This window comes from Pseudonaja textilis, chromosome 9, assembly GCF_049901715.1.
Source record: "Pseudonaja textilis isolate UNSWEBS1 chromosome 9, rPseTex1.2, whole genome shotgun sequence".
Taxonomy (NCBI): domain Eukaryota; kingdom Metazoa; phylum Chordata; class Lepidosauria; order Squamata; family Elapidae; genus Pseudonaja; species Pseudonaja textilis.
Window position 1 is genome coordinate 13,984,394 of NC_141998.1, and position 19,297 is coordinate 14,003,690.

General features: G+C 43.4%; 1 protein-coding gene across 8 annotated transcripts in view; it reads left to right on the forward strand.

Moving 5' to 3' along the window:
- ZMIZ2 (zinc finger MIZ-type containing 2) overlaps positions 1 to 12,737 on the forward strand; it is an 86,368-nt gene extending 73,631 nt beyond the window's left edge. For all 8 annotated transcript variants that reach the window (XM_087938940.1, XM_087938938.1, XM_087938935.1 and 5 more), the window contains 5 exons: positions 361 to 429; positions 2,456 to 2,703; positions 3,371 to 3,537; positions 8,985 to 9,278; positions 10,922 to 12,737. In XM_087938940.1, the coding sequence (XP_087795066.1) occupies positions 361 to 429; positions 2,456 to 2,703; positions 3,371 to 3,537; positions 8,985 to 9,278; positions 10,922 to 11,029 (886 nt within the window). In that variant the 3' untranslated portion in view covers positions 11,030 to 12,737. The remainder of the gene's footprint in view (positions 1 to 360; positions 430 to 2,455; positions 2,704 to 3,370; positions 3,538 to 8,984; positions 9,279 to 10,921) is intronic.
- Positions 12,738 to 19,297: the final 6,560 nt, after the last annotated feature.

Consider the following 19,297-nt stretch of genomic DNA (forward strand, 5'->3'; position numbering starts at 1 on the left):
GGCTACTGGGCTGAAGTCAAGAGCTGCTCACAAAACAGAGCACTTAAAGGTTGGCAGTTGACTGACAGCAGCACCAAGGCCCAGCATTAATTCTTGGGCTGGGCTCCACCTCCCAATAAGGTCCAGAGGGGATACAGTTTGTCCCAACATCCTTGCTCTTTTTAAAATTTATAATCAGGTGTCTGGCTGACTATATACTCAGTTACTGTTCTGTTTTTACCTATAAAATCTTGTACAGCCAAAAATTACACCCCACCCCACCTGCAGTTTGACATTTTGCAGCTGCAGCCTGTCAGAGTTTTATATGGTTACTCCCTCCCCCCCCAACACAAACACCTTATTTCTTCTTCTTTCACTCAGTAAAACAGCCTTGTTGGAAGGGCTTGAAGTGGACCAGTACATGCTGGGAATCCTGATTTACATTCAAAAGTAAGTCTCTTGGATTTGCTGGGTTTGTTTCACTCTTGTACAAAAAGAAATGGGATTGGCCAGGTGTGGTGATGCTGTTTTATAGCCACCAGGGGGCGGGCAAGGGCTATCACCCACCCACCCTAACTCAGATATTTCTTTCACTCTGATGTTTGAAATTAGATGAAACCTAAGACTTTAGAATAGAAATAGAAATAGTATCTCTGAAGGGTATTCAGTTGTTCTGGAGGTTGGATTGGTTACAATGAGCTAGACCAGCAGATCTCAGAAAGAAGGCCTTTAAGAAGAAGGCCAAGGGCCAGTCTCAACCCATGAGAGAGATCAATCAGGTTCATGTCCCTGCCTGGGATGCCTTAGAACAGTGGTGGCTAACCTTTTTGGGCTCCCATGCCGATAATTGCGAGTGTGCTTGTCTGCTCATGCTCACGTGCCATCACCCAGAAGGCAATGCGTGTGCCTCCCCATGCCTCCTGCACATGTGCATGCAACCCACACTACCCATGTTGCATGCTTCTGCACATGTGTGCATGACTCCCTGCATGCTTCTCCTCTGTGCTGCTGCATCGCCATGCATGCACACCAGATACCCGACAATCAGCTGTTGGACAGGTGGCGCGCACGCATGTGCAATAGACCTTTTCTGGGCAAGGGCTCACATGCCAGCAGTAATGGCTCTGTGTGCCACTTCCAGCATGCTGCCATAGGTTCGCCACCACAGCCCTAGAGCAGCAAGACACCTTTACCAGATTGTTGTAAGATTATTACAAATTCCTTGTGGGAAAGGAGCCACTACGCAGTTGCTTTTTGTGCCTTGAAAGAAATGCTAGTCATGCTCATAGCAAAGTTAAGGGAGATGCAAATGATCCCTTTGAACAGATCTGAATTAGACCCAAGCCCGCAACTCTCCCTTCTTCTCTGCATGGTAGCTGAACCACATCTGAAGTAGCTGCGCCCTATTCAAGTACTTGTTTCCCTTCACTTGGCCTCCCTCCACATCTTTTCCTATGTCTTACTACCCCACTCCATCTCCATGAGCTACTCCAAGAAACTGGCAGTTAAAGATAATCAAATCAGCACTCTTTAAGAGGGCAACTCTTCAATCCTTGTGAGCTGGTTGGTTAAATTGATGTACTTCCACTTTTCTGGTGCTATTCAACTTTTCACTCAAGAGTATTTAGTCACATGCTAGCCAGCTTCTCTTTCCCCAAACTGTGGTTGTCCAGGAATGCATAGCAATTGCAGCAAAAATGTAAGACTTCCTGTAGCAAAATGCAGCATAATATTACTCCATGCTGCTGGCTCTCTTGTTTTATTTCCTCTAGAATTCCGATAATATTGTCAGGCTTGTGTTTCTTATAATGGTGCTGGTAGAAGAAATGCTTCTCCAAGGAAGTCCATCAGATGACAGCCCCATGGAACACACTAGAGCTTGTTCCATGGGTGGAATGACAGTAGCACTCCTATGAGCTATTCTTTGCCTAATAATGCAATCAGTAATCAGCTTACAAGCATTCTTTTTCAATGAAGAATAGAAATAGAAGCAGGACACTGTATTCTGTCGTGTGTTTTTCCAAATGAAATAATGTCTCTTGGTGAGAAAAATAACATTGCTAAGAACGGAGGCAACCATCCATGTAGCCTCAGAAATGTAAGTTGGAAGCCCCTCAACCTCAGCCCTCAAATCTTTGTGAGGCATTTGCAGCAGTTATCCCTTGCCTTAAAGACATTTAGGGATTTTCTTTTTTAGAACCCTTTGGGATTGTTTATTTGTTTCCCTTTTCTATTTTTCCTTTTCCTCCTTGTGGGCTAGACAATATAATGGTGTGTCTTGTGGGTGGTTGAAAGTTACCAGCTCATGATCAAGAAGTCTTGTGTAGAGGCATAAAATTCTAGGGTTGGAAGTGGCCATGTAAGCCATTGAGCCCAACCCCAGCATGCTTCATGACATGCTGTGTAGTTGTATAAATCCACTATATTGTGTGGGAGCCAGGGTTGAGTGTCATGTGCAAACATCCCATTTACTCAGCTCCGAATTTGAAGAGATCACCATCGACCCGACGTGCAGCTGGAAGCCGGTCCCAATCAAACCTGACATTCACATCAAGGAGGAACAGGATGGGCCTGTGCTGAAGCGTTGCCGTACCATGAGTCCCACCCACATGGTGATGCCCAGCGTCATGGAGATGATCGCAGCCTTGGGACCAGGCCCCTCGCCATTTGGATCTTTGCAGTCCTCTTCTGCTGGCGGTGGCACCAATGACTACACCAACCAAAGTGAGTCAGCCTCTGAGCCCTGGTGGGGAGAGGGAGAAAGGGCCAGATCTCGAGGCACAGCAATAGCACTTAGACTTATATACCACTTCATAGTGCTTTTACAGCCCTCTCTAAGCTGTACAGAGTCAGCCTCTTGCCCCCAACAATCTGAGTCCTCATTTTACCGACGTCGGAAGGTTGGAAGGCTGAGTCAACCTTGAGCCAGTCAGGATCGAACTGGCTGTGGCAGAGTTTGCCTGCAATACTGGATTCTAGCTACTGCACCACCAGGACTCTATAGAGAGGGATATATTCTCCTCCTCTGAGAGAGAGAGAAGGAGAGGGAAAGGGAGGTAGAGAGATGGAGAGATAGAGAGGGAGGGAGAGAGGGACTTCTTTTAGACTTCATTGGGATCTCATGGATCTACCTTGTGTATGGTGCATAATCACCATTGAAAGGCACAAGTGTTACATTTGTGTCATCAAGAAACAAGATACGCACATAATTGCAGGGGCTTAATATGAATTCTCTTAATGATACGATGACTTGCCAGGTCCCTGCCCTATTTATCTCCCTAGATTGTATTGCATGGGGTTAGAACTAACCTTCATTCATAACATTTGTATATGTACAAGCCTTTTCTGAAGGATATTTTTTCCTTCTGACTACTACTACTTCTTGTTTCAGATTCAACCTTTTCTGGAACTTACCCAGATTCATTCCCCACCGTGAACCCCGGCACCCCAACGTTAAATGAATTCAACCCTGGGCCTCCTCCCATCTCCTACCAGTCTGACATTCCGGGCAGCCTGCTGACCCCCGAAAAGCCAACTGTTCCTTCCATTTCTGGACAGGTCAGTGAGACGTTCCTCCTGGAAAATATTGGGAAGTGGTAGTTGTAAATGGGCTAGAGGGGAGGTCTACAACTCTGGGATCTTCACTCTGCAATGGTCAGTTCCTCTTAAGTCTTCTTGAACAAGTAGATAAATTCCTCTCCCATTTCCTCTTCATGATAGGTAATAGTCCTAGTATTGGATTTTGATAGATTCCACAGGCAGGGAGCTTCCAAAATTTATAGTTAGAACCTTGAAAGATTTTGTGGGCAGCTTCTTAAATCTGGGAAGTTTGGCAGCAAACGATGCCTATTTTTTCTCCTGACCCATTTAAAAACTATTCATAAAAATCTCACGAGCAATATCACAATCAGTTACTTGGAAGGCCCTCCCATTTCTATAGCTTTTTCACAAAGCTCCCATCATGCATTTGTTGGCAGGCATGTGAACACAGGAACAGGAGAGGATTCCTTGGGTGATTTCCTGCGCCAGCCACCAGGAGGCCTTGTAAAGGCAGCTGAACAAATGGCCTATTTCTCTCCTATGACAATACAGATTTTTTTCCCCAGCCTTACGAGGAGAATCCTCTAGAGAACAACAGAAAGATTTCTCTCAGGAGTCAGCAAGGCAGGGATGATCAGACAGCTTGTTCTGCTATGTGAGACACTTAAAAACAAAGAGAAAGAAAGAAAGAAAGATGCAATGCTTTACCTATTCCGGTCCATTTTTGTAGAAAGGAAGAGCATCTCATTTTAGTTTTAAGCTTCTTCCGTAGTCTTCACTCTGCAGAACATCCATCTTCAACCTCAGGCCCTTGCAATATATGTTGGTTTGTATCACCCATCCTAACTCCAAGCATGGCCATTCATGGGAGTTGTAGTTCAAGACCTGGGGAACCCCCTGTCCTGAGAAAACAGCTGTTGAGTCCACCGACACCAGCTGCACTTTATTCCTCCTAGCCTGTGAAAGTGGTTTCAAAATAGATATGCCAGGAGGAGATGAATTAATGCTAAAGGTTTGCTGTTTCAGCAACTAAAAGAGACTAGTGAGACATTTTCCTCTTTCCTATAAATATTATTTTGATGAAACCGACTTTACTATAATCTAAGAAAAGCGTTGTATAATCATTAAAAAAAAGGAAAAGCCAGGCCGGGATAGATTATTGGTCCATCTAATCGAAAACTCATATATCATTGTGACAGGAAGTGATAAGTGTTTATTAGAAGCCTCAGTGATATCATTCATTAGGGCCATGATGTCATAATACAGGTAATGCAAGCTGCTTAATATACATTAATCACATAAGTGTCATTTGCACAGTGGTAACACAACATAACAGAAGGATTCAGTCAAGATCACGTGAAATACTAATACCACTTTCTAAAGCCTTAGTAAGATCACATCTAGAGTACTGCATCCAGTTTTGGTCACCACACTATAAAAAAGATGTTGAGACTCTAGAAAAAGTGCAGAGAAGAGCAACGAGAAGGATTAGGGGACTGGAGGCGGTGAACTGTTGCAGGAACTGGACATGGCTCGTCTAGTGAAGAGAAGGACCAGGGGAGACATGATAGCAATCTTGCAATATTTGAGGGGCTGCCACAGAGAGGAAGAGGTCAAACTATTTTCCAAAGCACCTGAAGGCCAGAGAAGGAATAATGGATGGAAACTGATCAAGGAGAGATTCAACCTGGAAATAAGGAGAACTTTTCTGACAGTGAGAACAATCAACAGAATGGAACAGAAGTTGCCTTCAGAAATTGTGGGAGCTTCATCCCTGGAAACTTTCAAGAAGAGACTGGACTGCCATTTGTCAGAAATGGTGTAGGGTCTCCTGCTTTGGAGGGGTGGTTCACCTAGATGATCTACAAGGTCTCTTCCAACTCTGTTATTCTATTTTACATTGTATCATCATTTACTCCCTTGCCTTTCCCATGCCTATAAAGAAGACTGCTGTTACGCACACAACACACCAACATACAGGTAGTTCTCAACTTACAACCACAACTGAACCCAACATTTCTGTTGTGAGACATTTGTTTGTTGTCTCACTTAACTGCAGTTGTGAAGTAAATCACTGCAGTTGTTAAGTTAGTAACCCCATTGTTAAGTGAATCTGGCTTCCCCATTAACTTTGCTGGTCAGAAGGTCACCAAAAGGGAATCCCATGACTTGGGACACAGCAATGGTCATAGATATAAACCGGGTGTCAAGCAACTGAATTTTGATCACACGTTTATGGGGATGCTGCAAAGGTTGTAACTGTGAAAAAACAGTCTAAGTCACATTTTCCAGGGCCGATGATCACTAAACGAACTGCTATAAGTCAAGGATTTCTTGTACTTTTGCTTTTTAATACCTTACAAAAGTATTGTATTAAGGGCTTGGACAGGACCCAAAAGTGTCCCCTCCAAGCCCTGAGCACATCCCTTCTTTCTAAGCTGATTGTCCCTCTTTAGTGTGTAAAGTAATGGATCCTGGGAAAGCCTCTCATACCTTCTTTGAATCAAATTTTGGTTGGCTGGCCTCCAGCTCTGGCATCATGACAAAGAGAAAAAAATGTCCCAGTCTTCATTTTCTCTGCACTAAGGGTTTTCCTCTCTCAGCATCATTATCATGAAGTCCCTGCCCAGCCTTTTATAGGAGAGAGATGACATCAACTTTAAAAGAAAAATGCACCAAAATTCAGCCAGCTACCAGTAGGTGGCTCCAGGATTCACAGAAGCAAGGAAAAGTGCCTTACAAAGAATCTGAAACTTCATCTTCTCAGTTATTGTCTATGATGACTGACAGCCAGTCAATGGAGTTTTAACCTGTTCTATGGGACAACTTATTCTCCAATGCACCCGAGGGCAGGACAAGAAGTAACTTATCAAAGAGAGATCCAACCTAGAACTAAGGTGGTAGTTCCTGACAGAACCAGTGGAACAGCTTTGTCTTCAGAAGTTGTAGGAGCCCCATCACTGGAGGCTTTCAAGAAGAGATTGGACTGCCATTTGTCTGAAATGGTATAAGGTCTCCTGCTTAAGCAGGGGATTGGCTAGAAGACCTAGAAGTGTCTTCCAGCTGTCTTATTCTGAAAGCTCCAGTCCATGAACATTGGCCTGCAAAGTGAGCCTTGCAGCTACAACCTTGTCTCTTCTGCCCCCCTCAAGCCCAGAATCCAACAAAGAACTTCAAGATTTATTGGGTTTAGGCTTTACCCCCTGCAGATTGCACCGAGTTATCGGTGGGGTAACAAAACTTCAATCAATGCTAAGGCTGAGAGCTAACCAGACTGAAGAATCTACAGGGGTGCTGGGCATGACTGGATCTCAGCACCACTTGAAGAATTGGCACATTGGCTGTTGTGATGCGTGACTTCTGCCCCTGCTAAGCAGCTAATTCCCAATGCCATCATGCAGAACTGTGGGAGAGCCACATTTTGCATGGCACAAACTGTCTTTCTTGGCCAGTTCTGCTCATTGTGTCATCAGCAGATTTCCTCTGTGTGGGATTCCAGGGTGGAGAAATGAATAACAAAACAAGCCAAGAACCACCCCTCCCCCCCAAAAAAAATCACTCAAAAGAAACCTCATGCTAAAAACATTCCCTTAAGAATAGCAGGTTTGAATGACTGGCACTCCTCAGCCTACTCTGTGTAATTTTGAGAGGGATTTAATTTGAGGTAGCCCACTGAGCAGGAAGGGAGGAAAAGAAGGGGACTGTTTTCTTCATCAGCAGGGGGTCCTTGTCAGATTACCTCAAGGGGAAGGCACTTTCTGCCGAAAAATGTCTTTCGCGCCTCTGCCAGAGACTGTGAGGAAACAGACAGTTTCTGTTGTAGGTGACAGTTTCTCTTGTAAGTACTGAGTGACTTCCAGCTGTCTCATGCTGGAAGAAGTGCTAGGCAAACATTTCCTAGGCATGTGTGTGTGTGTCTTTTTTTGTGTGAGTCTGCACCTTGTTAGGATAATGGATGAAAGCATATCCCAGTCAGAATAAGGCACTGCAACAGAACCAGAAATAAATCTTTGCAGTGTAGGAACGATGCCCAACATCCTGAAGTCAATTAGATGGAAGTTTAGATAATGGAATGGAATGTGAGGGTGACCTTGAGGGACAGTGGGGAGACATGCTGCCTAACAGATAAGAGGAAGGATTCCCCAGTGGATTAATGATCAGGGGAAGAAACTTAGGAAAGTTCCACCCCAATGGATCAGATAAAAGTGAAGGCTGGAAAATTTGTACCTTCAGACTTGATAGATTCTATACTAAAGTAGAATTAGTTCGTTTGGTCATGTTTTCTATCTGGATGACTGGGAAGGTCTCCATCCTTATTGCTAACATGAGACATGTTTACAGCTGGATTCTTATTTTGCTCTAAGCCAGAATGTGTACAGGTTGTCCTCAACTTACAACCACAATTGAGCCCAAATATATGTTGCAAAGAGAGAATTTTTTAAAGTGAGTTTTGCCCCATTTTATGACTTTTCTTGCCACAGTTGTTAAGAGAATCACTGCAGTTGTTAAATTAGTAGTGTGGTTGTTAAAGTGAATCTGGCTTCCCCACTGACTTTGTTTGTCAGAAGATTGTAAAAGGGGGTCACAACCGTCATAAATACAAAGCAGTTACCAAACATCTGAATGTAAGTCACATAACTATAGGGATGCTGTGATGGTCATAAAGTGTGAAAAATGGTCCTGAGTCATTTTTTCAATACCATTGTAACTTCAAACGGTCACTAAACAAACGGTTGTAAGTAGAGAACTACCTGTATTTGGCTTGTGTGGTGAGAGAGCCTCATTTATTTATTAAATTCATTTATTAAATTTATTAAATTTTTGGCCGCCCATCTTACCGCAGGGTAACACTAAAGCTAAAACATAAAAAGTTAAAAACAAACATTAAAACCAAGGACACATGGGGAGGGGGGGGCAGCAGGGGCAGAGTGGAGGGGGGAGAAGGTGGGATCTGCTATTGCTCAGCCAACCACCCCATTGCGCAGTGCCCCCACTGGGCCCCAACCATCCTATCTTTTCATAAGACCTGGGTCTACCAGTCAGCCTGGGGCCCCAGTGGAGGCACTGAGAAATGGGGGTGGTTGATTGAGTAACAGCAGATCCCACCCCCACTCTGCTCCTGCTCCCTCCCTCCCTCCCTCCCCATGTGTCTTTGATTTTAATGTTTGCTTTTAACTTTTTATGTTTTAGCTTTTATGTAACTGTAAGCCGCCCGGAGGAAATCCACTGTTGTTGATCATTGAGGCTGGTGTACAGACCCTGCCAAGTCAAGATATGTCTTTGCACTACATGGGAGTGTGGTCTCTTTGGGCGGTCCACAGGGTGGGATGGGAAAACATTGGGGGATGAAGTTGCCTGCACCAGAGAAAGGGCCTGCATTGTGCGATGGTGAAGCTCCCCTGGGATTGCAGCTCTGCCCGTCCTCCTGTTGTCAGCAGTTTTGCTTTCTTCGTTTGCAATTGCAGATGCCTCCATCAAGCAGGATGGATCCTTCTTCACACAATACGGTGCAACAGGGCCTAAACAACCCCAACCTCAGCAATCAGCCAGGCCAGCAGCCACCGCAACAACAGCAGCAGCAGCAGCAGCAGCCACAACTCCACCATCGGAATCCCCCCCTTCCTCCCCCACCATCACGCCAGGCACCAGGACAGTCAGGCACCGGAGGCCCAGCACATGGGGCGGAGCTCCCTTTCAACCCTGGTCCTGGGATGGGAGTGCCCCCTGGACCTGTGGATGGGCCTGAACCTTCCCTTGATGTAAGTAGCATGGGGCTGCCCCTCCAAAGCTCATTTTCCCCCCTCTCTTTCTGAATATGCCTGAAGCCCCAAACTCCCTTTCCCCGCAGCTGTGCCCATGTGTAGAAATCCAATTGGTGTGATGTACTTCAAGGCAGCTGGACATTAGAAAGTCTCCAAGAGGCACACCAAGTGGAGGGAAGGGACCCAAACTAGTGTCTGCCTTGCCAGCATATTCTCCTCTGCTCCCTCATTGTTGAATGGGGCTATGCAAATCCTAGTGCCTTGTCAGGAAGGTTAGGAGTCAAAATAGGTACCTTAGAAGCTTCCACAAAAATTGGCCCACCTGGGGGAACATGTCTATGGAGATTCTTAGTCGTCCAGCTCATGGTTGTCCCAAAGGTGCTTTTATTTCAAGAGGCAATTGGATTTTCTTGTTTTCTTTGAAGATGTTTCACTTCTCATCCCAGAAGCTTCTTCAGCTCTGAATGGAAGGATTTATATTCCTTGTAGATAGCTGGTCATTTGCACTCTTTTTCTCTTTCCATTCCCCACCATCCTGTCAGAGCTGAAGAAGCTTCTTGGATAAAATGCGAAACGTCTTCAAAGAACAAGAAAGTCCAGTTGCCTCTTGAAAAAGCACCTTTGGGACCCACCTCAGGGAGAAGATTAAGGAATGAGATACGCACTTAAGTCTCTACAGGATCTGCTTAATACCTAAAGCCATATCCACATACAAAATAACGCTTTGAAAAATTCAGTTCTACTCATTTTAAGTGGTAGTTTGGGAAGCAGAAAGGGCTTGTTTGCCCACCCTATCTTGCAGATAGTACAAAGACCTTTCCCTGCAGACTCAGGGCAACGTTGTCATGGTTAGGGCATGGCCTATTTAAAAAGACAATTAATATTTATGTCTTTCTTTCAGCCATAGGCTTTTAATATAATTGCATACAATTTAAAATACAAGTCAAATAATAAAATCAGACATACGAGAATCAAAAAGATAGTAATTCACACAAGGCTTGCAGCAAGGTCACCAGATGAGAAACATAGTGGTGTGGTAATACTATTAATAGTCGTAACGGAAGGCAATCGTCTTCACTTTTTGTCAAAAAAGGAGGAACTGGGTGTAATCTTTGGAAGAGGGCATTCCAACACATTATTATTATTTAGCGCATGGCAATAGTACATTTGCCAGGAAGCTACAATGCTAATACAGAGTAGTTACTGCCTGCCTTATTATTCAGCGTAACTCCAGCACAGAGAGGTCCCATCCCACAGGTTTGCTAGTTCAGTGTGTTGCCTTTGTCACTCTTCAGTGGCAGACAGACCCATATCAGACAGTCAAGGTTGATTTAAACATTGATTATATTGGCACGGAGGGCTCAGCTCCAGAATTACATAAAAAGGTCTTCATTAGGAGAAGGTGAAGTGCAAAGACAAGAGATCTCAACGTGGCAGTTAGAAGGTGATACCGTCAGATTTCTACTCTGGGGAATGGTCTCCATCTTTCTCTGGGCCTCTTGCCTGAGATTTTCATGTCCTTTGCCCATATCACTTTTCTTGATTGTATGTGTTTTTGATCCTGCAGCCTGGTCACCTGTGTAATGTTCTACCACCACAGAGCTAGTAGATAACCCTGATTCTCTCTGTCTTGTCCTCAGCTTCTTCCTGAGCTGACAAATCCAGATGAGCTGCTGTCCTATTTGGGGCCCCCTGACCTTCCCAATAATAGCAACGATGATCTGCTCTCTTTGTTTGAGAACAATTGAAGCCACCCCAGATGGAAACCAGGCATCATGCTCCACCTACCTTGTTCGTTCTCTCTCTCTCTCTCTCTCCCCCTCCCTCTCTCTCCATTTTCTTTCTTTCACACACTCATACACACTTTCACTTAGAATTCTTCCCATAGCTTCCCAGGCTGTCATCAAGAGAGAGACCTCGCCTTGTATCCTGGTGGTAGCCATGAAGCCCTGCTAGTGAATCAGTTCAAGGGACTTTGGCCAGACAGCCATCTCCTTTTGCTAGGATGGCCTCTTGTCTGTAAAAGGGCCTCCATGGGAGACTAGGAATGCTTGGTTTACTTGTTTTGAGAAATCCTTCCAGCCCAGGAGAGATGGTGGTGCTGCTGCTATTGATGGGGACTGTTCCTGAAAAATGGCTTTTTATCATGTTGCTCAGGCCAGATCAGGTACAGGGCATTGTCTTGTTTCTAATAATATTCCCAAGGTATCCCCAACAAACCTGCAGCCAGGGGAGGAAGAAATGCATCTGGTTAGTCTTTGGAAATGTTAGTAGAACTGACAACTCCCATCATGTGCATCATTCTTGACATCTTGGAATGAGTATGTCTGCCTGATCATCTAAAGCTATGGAATGAAACTGACACCTCATACTTCATCCACTTTTCTCGTGGATTTTAAAGAACAAATTCCAAGGACATCAGAGCTCCACTACATCAGAGCTCCACTATATCTAGAGAAAGCAGATAAAGCTTGCCTGCTCTTATCTGTCCCTGGATCCCATGAGCTACAGTGGTTCTTCCTGTCCATCCTCTCCAGCCTTGATATGGACAGAGCAGCAGTTCACCCAATGATTGCAGCATCATGGTGAGAGCATTCTCAAATTCAGATGAGCAACCAGCCCACTCTCTCTCTCTTCAAAAAGAGGCTGTTCCCTGCAGAAGGACCCCAGGCAAATTCAAGCTAGGAAATATTCCCCTGTGACTTCCTGTTGACTGCAAAAGCGAAGAAATGCATCTTTGACTGAAAGAACCAAAAGTTCCTCAGATACAGCCTGACAGATTGCCTCCATCAGTTGATGGATCCATCTACAAGCACAACAATGTACATAATGTAGAAACACTAAAAGAAACAAAAAAAAGTGAGGGTGGGAGGAAACGAAGGTGGGAGAGATGGGAAAGAAAATGTTTTAAAAACTCATCACACTTGTTGTATAGTCTCATGGGGCTCCCCAGCCGTGGGGCAAAGGTCCTCTGTATAAATGTGCATAAGCTTCCTAGATTGTAATATAGACCATTCCACATGGGACAGAGTGCACCATCCAGAGACGTGATGCTTTTAGCCATAGCCGGGGCCTGTCCCTTGCATTTGACCTGTGGGGATCCTGCCCAGGAAAGTCTGGATGCCAAGATTTTACTCATTTTAATCCCGAGTCCCCAAATGTTAAGTGGCAGTGAGACAACTCCAAAAACTTAAGTTTTAAAATATGTGTGTGTGTGTGTGTGTTGGCCTTCTGTTCCCTTCCATCCTGCCCAGGAACCTACTTTGGTTAAGGTTGCATTTGGGGTGGAGGTCCCAAATGTGGTCTGTCTGTGAAAAATCAAGCCATTGTTTGTGACCAGGTTTCCTGAGCCAGGGAGTCCCTGTGTCCCAAGTGCTGACAGCTCTGTTGACTTTCGTGTATCTTGTTTCATTATTGCTATATATTAAAGGATTCTTTTTGGTGGGGCTCACCAAATATCTTTTGTGGGCCATTGTCTTTCAAGTTTGATTGCTTGCAGCTCTGAGGGGTAAATGAGGGGAGAAAGGACAGGTCACTTGGTGAATTATTTTCTCCTCCACTTCTGATGAATGTAGAAACTCATTCCTTGAAGAGATGAGTCAATGACCTACCCAAGCCTAAAAAGTATTGAAATTGGCAGCCGTGTCAGAGAAACCAAGGAATGACTAGGAGCACAATTTTAATTGGGACATAACTATAATCATTTGCGTAGTTGGAGATGGTCCGTTGTCACAAGAGGCAAAATAACCTTGAGGGAAATTGAATACAAGCACTGCAGAGAACACAACTTTGGAAGGGGAGAAACATTTTGGGGCCACACTAAAAGATTAAAAAGATGGTGGAGCCTGAAGGGGTGGTGAGAAGAAAAATCTATAAATAGCTATAAAACTGATTGATGTTTCTCCTCTTTTAAGAGAATCTGATATTATGTGTCCTTCAGTAAAAACTTAAATCTTAACTCTTCTAGGTCTTTGTGCTGGAATTCAATAAACCTTGGCCCCTTTTCATTCAAATCTCAGTGTTTGAAGAGAAAGAAACTACACACACTCTATTACCATCATTAGAATCGCCCCATATGAAGCACCCCAAATTGGCTACTCTTCTACCAAACTGGAGGTGTGAACATCTCAGACACAGACAGGATCCTGGGATTGTCATGCAAGTCAAGGTTAAGCCTCTATGTTAAGCAAGTTGCAGGACTTTGTGCACATCAAGGAAATTACTGCAGTGTTAGTTGTCCTGGTATGCCAAAGAGAACAGAAAGTTACAATGCTTCTCCAAAAAAGACCAAAGGGAACATTTCACAAGTAGCCTTCCTTTGTACTAAAGAAAGTCCATTGATCAGTGATATATAGCCCAAGTTTTGATAGCCCCAGATTAATTTCTAAAGTTTGCTGCAATTAGAGATTTTTGCAACATCAGGAAGCATGTTGATGGCACTGGACCAGCGATTATAATGGCAGTGCCAAGTGAGCTGGACCTTGATGTAGCTTGAGAAAACTAATAAAATTACTGAGATTTTGGATATGTCTAACTAAAGTCCTATTAATTTCAGGTATAACAGAATCTGGATCTAGTCTTCCTGTGGGCATGCATGTTCCTCTCCCTTTAAAAAAATCTACTTTACAGGTTTCCTTCGAAGTAGTCCATAAAGCTAAGAATGACTGACTGAAGAATTATTAACATCTTTGAACTGTGGTGCTGGTGTAAATTATTGTGTATACCATGGACGGCCAGAGTAACTAACAAGAGGTGTTAAATCGTATAAAACCAGACACATCACTCTAAACTAAAACCATAAGGCTATGTCTGAGTTATTTGGTCATGTCATGCATACAAATTCATTGAAGAAGGCAATTATGCTAGGAATGGTTGGTGGAATAAGAAGTGGCAAGCAAAGAACTCGCTTGATAACATCAAATCTGGCACAAATATGAACATCCAACAACTGAAAGATGCTGTGCTTCACACAATAGCATGGAGAACACTTGCCTATAAAGTCACCAAGAGTCGGACACAACTAAATGGTTAAATCAACAATTCCAAAAAGCCATCTTGGTGAGAAGAGCTTTTAGTAAGTTGAATCTCTTTCCAAGACCGAGTCCCAAAGTTCAGCTTTCAGACATTTTGAAGTCGACCTGGTGCTGGACATAGAAGTGTCTGAAGGTGCCCTGCATAACCTGAGAAGGGTCACTGGTAGAGCACCGTATCAAGGTTTGATCCCCCATCTCCAGTTCAGCCGATTAGGTTGCAAAATATATTTGTCTGACATTTTGGAATGTCTCTGCCACTTTTTATAGGCAGTAGTTGGGATAGATGGAATTACAACTGGTCTGGTGGACTGCAGGTTCCTAGTAATCTAGGAGAAAGTCCAGGGTTAAATGTACTCGAAGCAATTTCTAAGCAAAGGGGAGATGGGGAAAGCATGTAACAGATGACCATAATTCCTGAATCCCAGATGGTCTCCAGGAACGAGGAAATTTTGGAAATCAAAACTTTGGGAAGGGAATGCAGTATGAAATTTTTCTGGAGCGTTAAGTAGCAAGGAAGATTTGAAAGGCGCTTGCTTTGTACCCCAAGACAAATTTTGGGAAGGAACAAAAATGAGTTAAAGGCAGTTCTTGCTTATAAAGCATCCTACTGCAAAGCTCAAGGAAGGCTTTTAGAACAAGGTGGAGAAATCATTAAGGACTAAAGAGAACTTGATTGCTTAGAATTAAATCTCCAAAAGGAAGTGTGAGACAGAATCTATGCAACATATGAGCTAGCAATGTGCCAAAAAAGTAAACACAATCCTAAATTGCATTAACAGAGGGATACAATCAAGATCAAGTGATGTATTAATACCACTCTATAAACCACACCTAGAATACTGCATCCAGTTCTGGTCACCACCCTATAAAAAAGGTGTTGAGACTCTAGAATAAGTGCAAAAAGCAACCAGGATGGTTAGGGGACTGGAGACAAACCAGAGGTGGTGGTCAGCAGGTTCTGACCAGTTCTGGAGAACCGGTAGCGGGAATTTTGAGTAGTTTGAAGAACTGGCAAATACCACCTCTGACTGGCCCCGCCCCCTGAGTCCCAGCTGATCAGTTGGGTCGTCTTTTGTTGCCCTGCACAGGAGAACGGAGCTGGAAAACAGGTTAGTGGGGTGGGGAGGGAATGGGGATTTTGCAGTGACCTTCCTCCAGGAATGGGGAGGGAATGGAGATTCCTTTCCCTGCCACACCCATAGAACCAGTAGTAAAAAAAAATTGAATCGCACCAAGACAAACATAGGAAGAACGGTTTACAGAAACTGGGCTTGGCTAGTCTAGTGAAGAGAACGACCAGGGCAGACAGGATAGCAGTCTTCCAATATTTGAGGGGCTGCCGCAGGGAGGAAGGAGTCAAAACTATTTTCTAAAGCACCTGAAGGCAGGACAAGGAATGATGGATGGAAACTGAACAAGAAGAGATTCAACCCAGAAATAAGGAGAAATTTTCTGACAGTGAGAACAACCAATGGAACAGCTTGCCTTCGGAAGTTGTGGGAGCTTCATCACTGGAGGCTTTCAAGAAGAGGTTAGACTGCCATTTGTCAGAAATGGTGTAGGGTCTCCTGCTTGGGCTGAGGGTTGGACTAGAACCCTTCAACTATTAATTTGTTAAATCTGTTAGTATTAACAAAATGTAGGAAGCACATTAGAATATATAATTGTCAGCAAGCACATCATTCTTCCACATTATTTTGCCTGGGGATGATGTCGGGTCCTTTATGCTGAACTTTTGCAGACTACTGGAAAAAGGAAATAGCCCAGATGCCACCTTAAAAAAAAAGTAGCAAGTCTTGGAAATAAATTGGTATCTAGATTGAGCCTCCCTCATGGTATGTAGAAAATTAATGCTGTGGATGATACCTGTTCCCCTACCAATTTCCAGATGGTTGATCAGGAAAGACTGGAGGAGAATTAGGTAGTCTTGCAGATTCTGAATGTCTTCGTTCTGCATTGCCAGGAATTTGTTCTGCTGACCACCATTGTTACCCCAATGGACCTCCCAATAAACGCATTTCTTATGAAGGAGTGCTTGCTTTTATCAACAAGCCAGCAAGTCTGAGCTCAATTTTATCCTAAGAGCGCCATACATTTTCTTTTGCAGCTCTGAATTGTCAGAAAAAACGTCTGCATAAATGTTTTTATTTTATTTTGTCAAATTATTATTAAATAACAGGTATAAGTATAAACATGGTTATGAATACATGAAATGGATACATATAAGAAAAATAAAAAGAAACAATAGGACAAGGATGGTAGGCACATTGGTGCACTTATGCATGCCCCTACAGGCCTCTTAGGAAAGGAGTGAGCGCAATATTAGAAAGTCTAAGGTTGAAGTTTTTGGGGTTTGGGGAAGAAACCACAGAGTCAGGTAGAGTATTCCAGACATTGACCGCTCTGTTGCTGTGCATTATCCTTTTCTCACCAGATTAAATACAGGTGAAACTCAAAAAATTAGAATATCGTGCAAAAGTTCATTTATTTCAGTAATGCAACTTAAAAGGTGAACTTAATATATGGGAGACTCATTACATGCAAAGCAAGATAGTTCAAGCCGTGATTTGTCATAATTGAGATGATTATGGCTTACAGCTCATGAAAACCCCAAATCCACAATCTCAGAAAATTAGAATATTGTGAAAAGGTTCAATATTCTAGGCTCAAAGTGTCCCACTCTAATCAGCTAATTAAGCCATAACACCTGCAAAGAGTTTCTGAGCCTTTAAATGGTCTCTCAGTCCGGTTCAATAGGAATCACAATCATGGGAAAGACTGCTGACCTGACAGTTGTGCAGAAAACCATCATTGACACCCTCCATAAGAAGGGAAAGCCTCAAAAGGTAATTGCAAAAGAAGTTGGATGTTCCCAAAGTGCTGTATCAAAGTACATTAATAGAAAGTCATGTGGAAGGGAAAAGTGTGGAAGAAAAAGGTGCACAAGCAGCAGGGATGACCGCAGCCTGGAGAGGATTGTCAGGAAAAGGCCATTCAAAAGTGTTGGGGACTTTCACAAGGAGTGGACTGAGGCTGGAGTCAGTGCATCAAGAGCTACCACACAGACCCTGGACATGGGCTTCAAATGTTGTATTCCTCTTGTCAAGCCGCTCCTGAACAACAAACAACTTCAGAAGCGTCTTACCTGGGCCAAAGAAAAACAGAACTGGTCTGTTGCTCAGTGGTCCAAAGTCCTCTTTTCTGATGAGATCAACTTTTGCATCTCATTTGGAAACCAAGGACCCAGAGTCTGGAGGAAGAATGGAGAGGTACACGCTGCAAGATGCTTGAAGTCCAGTGTGAAGTTTCCACAGTCTGTGCTGATTTGGGGAGCCATGTCATCTGCTGGTGTTGGTCCACTGTGCTTCAGGGTCAATGCAGTTGTCTACCAGGAGATTTTGGAGCACTTCATGCTTCCTTCTGCAGACAAGCTTTATGGGGATGCTGACTTCATTTTCCAGAAGGCCTTGGCACCTGTCCACACCGCCAAAAGCACCAAAACCTGGTTCAATGACCGTGGGATTACTGTGCTTGATTGGCCAGCAAACTCGCCTGACCTGTACCCCATAGAGAATCTATGGGGCATTGCCAAGAGAAAGATGAGAGACATGAGACCGAACAATGCACAAGAGCTGAAGGCCGCTATTGAAGCATCCTGGTCTTTCATAACACCTCAGCAGTGCCACAGGCTGATAGCTTCCATGCACGCTGTATTGAGGCAGTAATTGCTGCAAAAGAGGCCCAAACCAAGTACTGAGTACATATGCATGCTTATACTTTTCAGAGGTCCGATATTGTTCTATGTACAATCCTTGTTTTATTGATTGCATGTAATATTCTAATTTTCTGAGATTGTGGATTTGGGGTTTTTCATGAGCTGTAAGCCATAATCATCTCAATTATGACAAATCATGGCTTGAACTATCTTGCTTTGCATGTAATGAGTCTCTCATATATTAGTTTCACCTTTTAAGTTGCTTTACTGAAATAAATGAACTTTTGAACGATACCTGTAAATAACTGAAACTCTGCTTAACTCGAGGTTATTCCAGGTGAAGAACACAATTGACTTTTAATTTTGAAGCCAGCCATAATGAAATGAAGAGTGGGGATGTGGGGGTAGAAAGTGAAACTGGTCCATTTTTACCCAGAGAATAATACATTATTTTCACTTATTGACGTTGATTTTAATTATTCATTCCTTTCCTGGAAAAAGATTATTGGTCTCATTTATTACCTGTTTGACACAGACACACAAAAATACAGATGCATGCATGCCCCATAGAGCATGAAAACAATCCCACGATAAAGAATTATTTTCTCATATTCTCAGCATCCAGAAACTTCTGACAAGGAATAACACAGGTTAATGAATGGCTGAACATCTCTCTCTTCCTGCTATTCACTCCAATGGCATTTCACTGGCAGAAATAAAAGCATAAACCCACAATCCACCTCCATCCCCACAATTGTACTTTGGATGTGCTGGGCAACAATTCTCAGTATCTCCATGTATGGCCAATGGGAGTCATAATTCAGCACATCTGAAGATAACCATGCATAAAAATTACATTCCTAGAGAGGACAATGCAACAGATCAAACTGCAGTTTATTATAGCCTTGTCGATGCTGCAACCTTCTTCTGAAGTCTTTAGTGTTTAATTTAGACTGTTACTTAATACAAAATTATTAATGTAGAATAAATTTATATTCATGCTACCTTATTGGGCAGCAGGCACGGGAATAAAACAGAATAACAGTTGGAAAGCACCTTGGAGGTCTTCTAGTCCAACCCCAGCTCAAGTAGAGACCCCATACCATTTCTGATAAATGGCTATCCTTGAAAACCTCCAGTAATGGAGCCCCCACAACTTCTGGAGGAAAGCTGTTCCACTGATTAATTGTTCTGTTGAGAAATTTCTCCATTCTAGGTTGGAGCTCTCTTTGATATTCTTTCCTTAATTCTGGGTCGGTTCTCTCCTT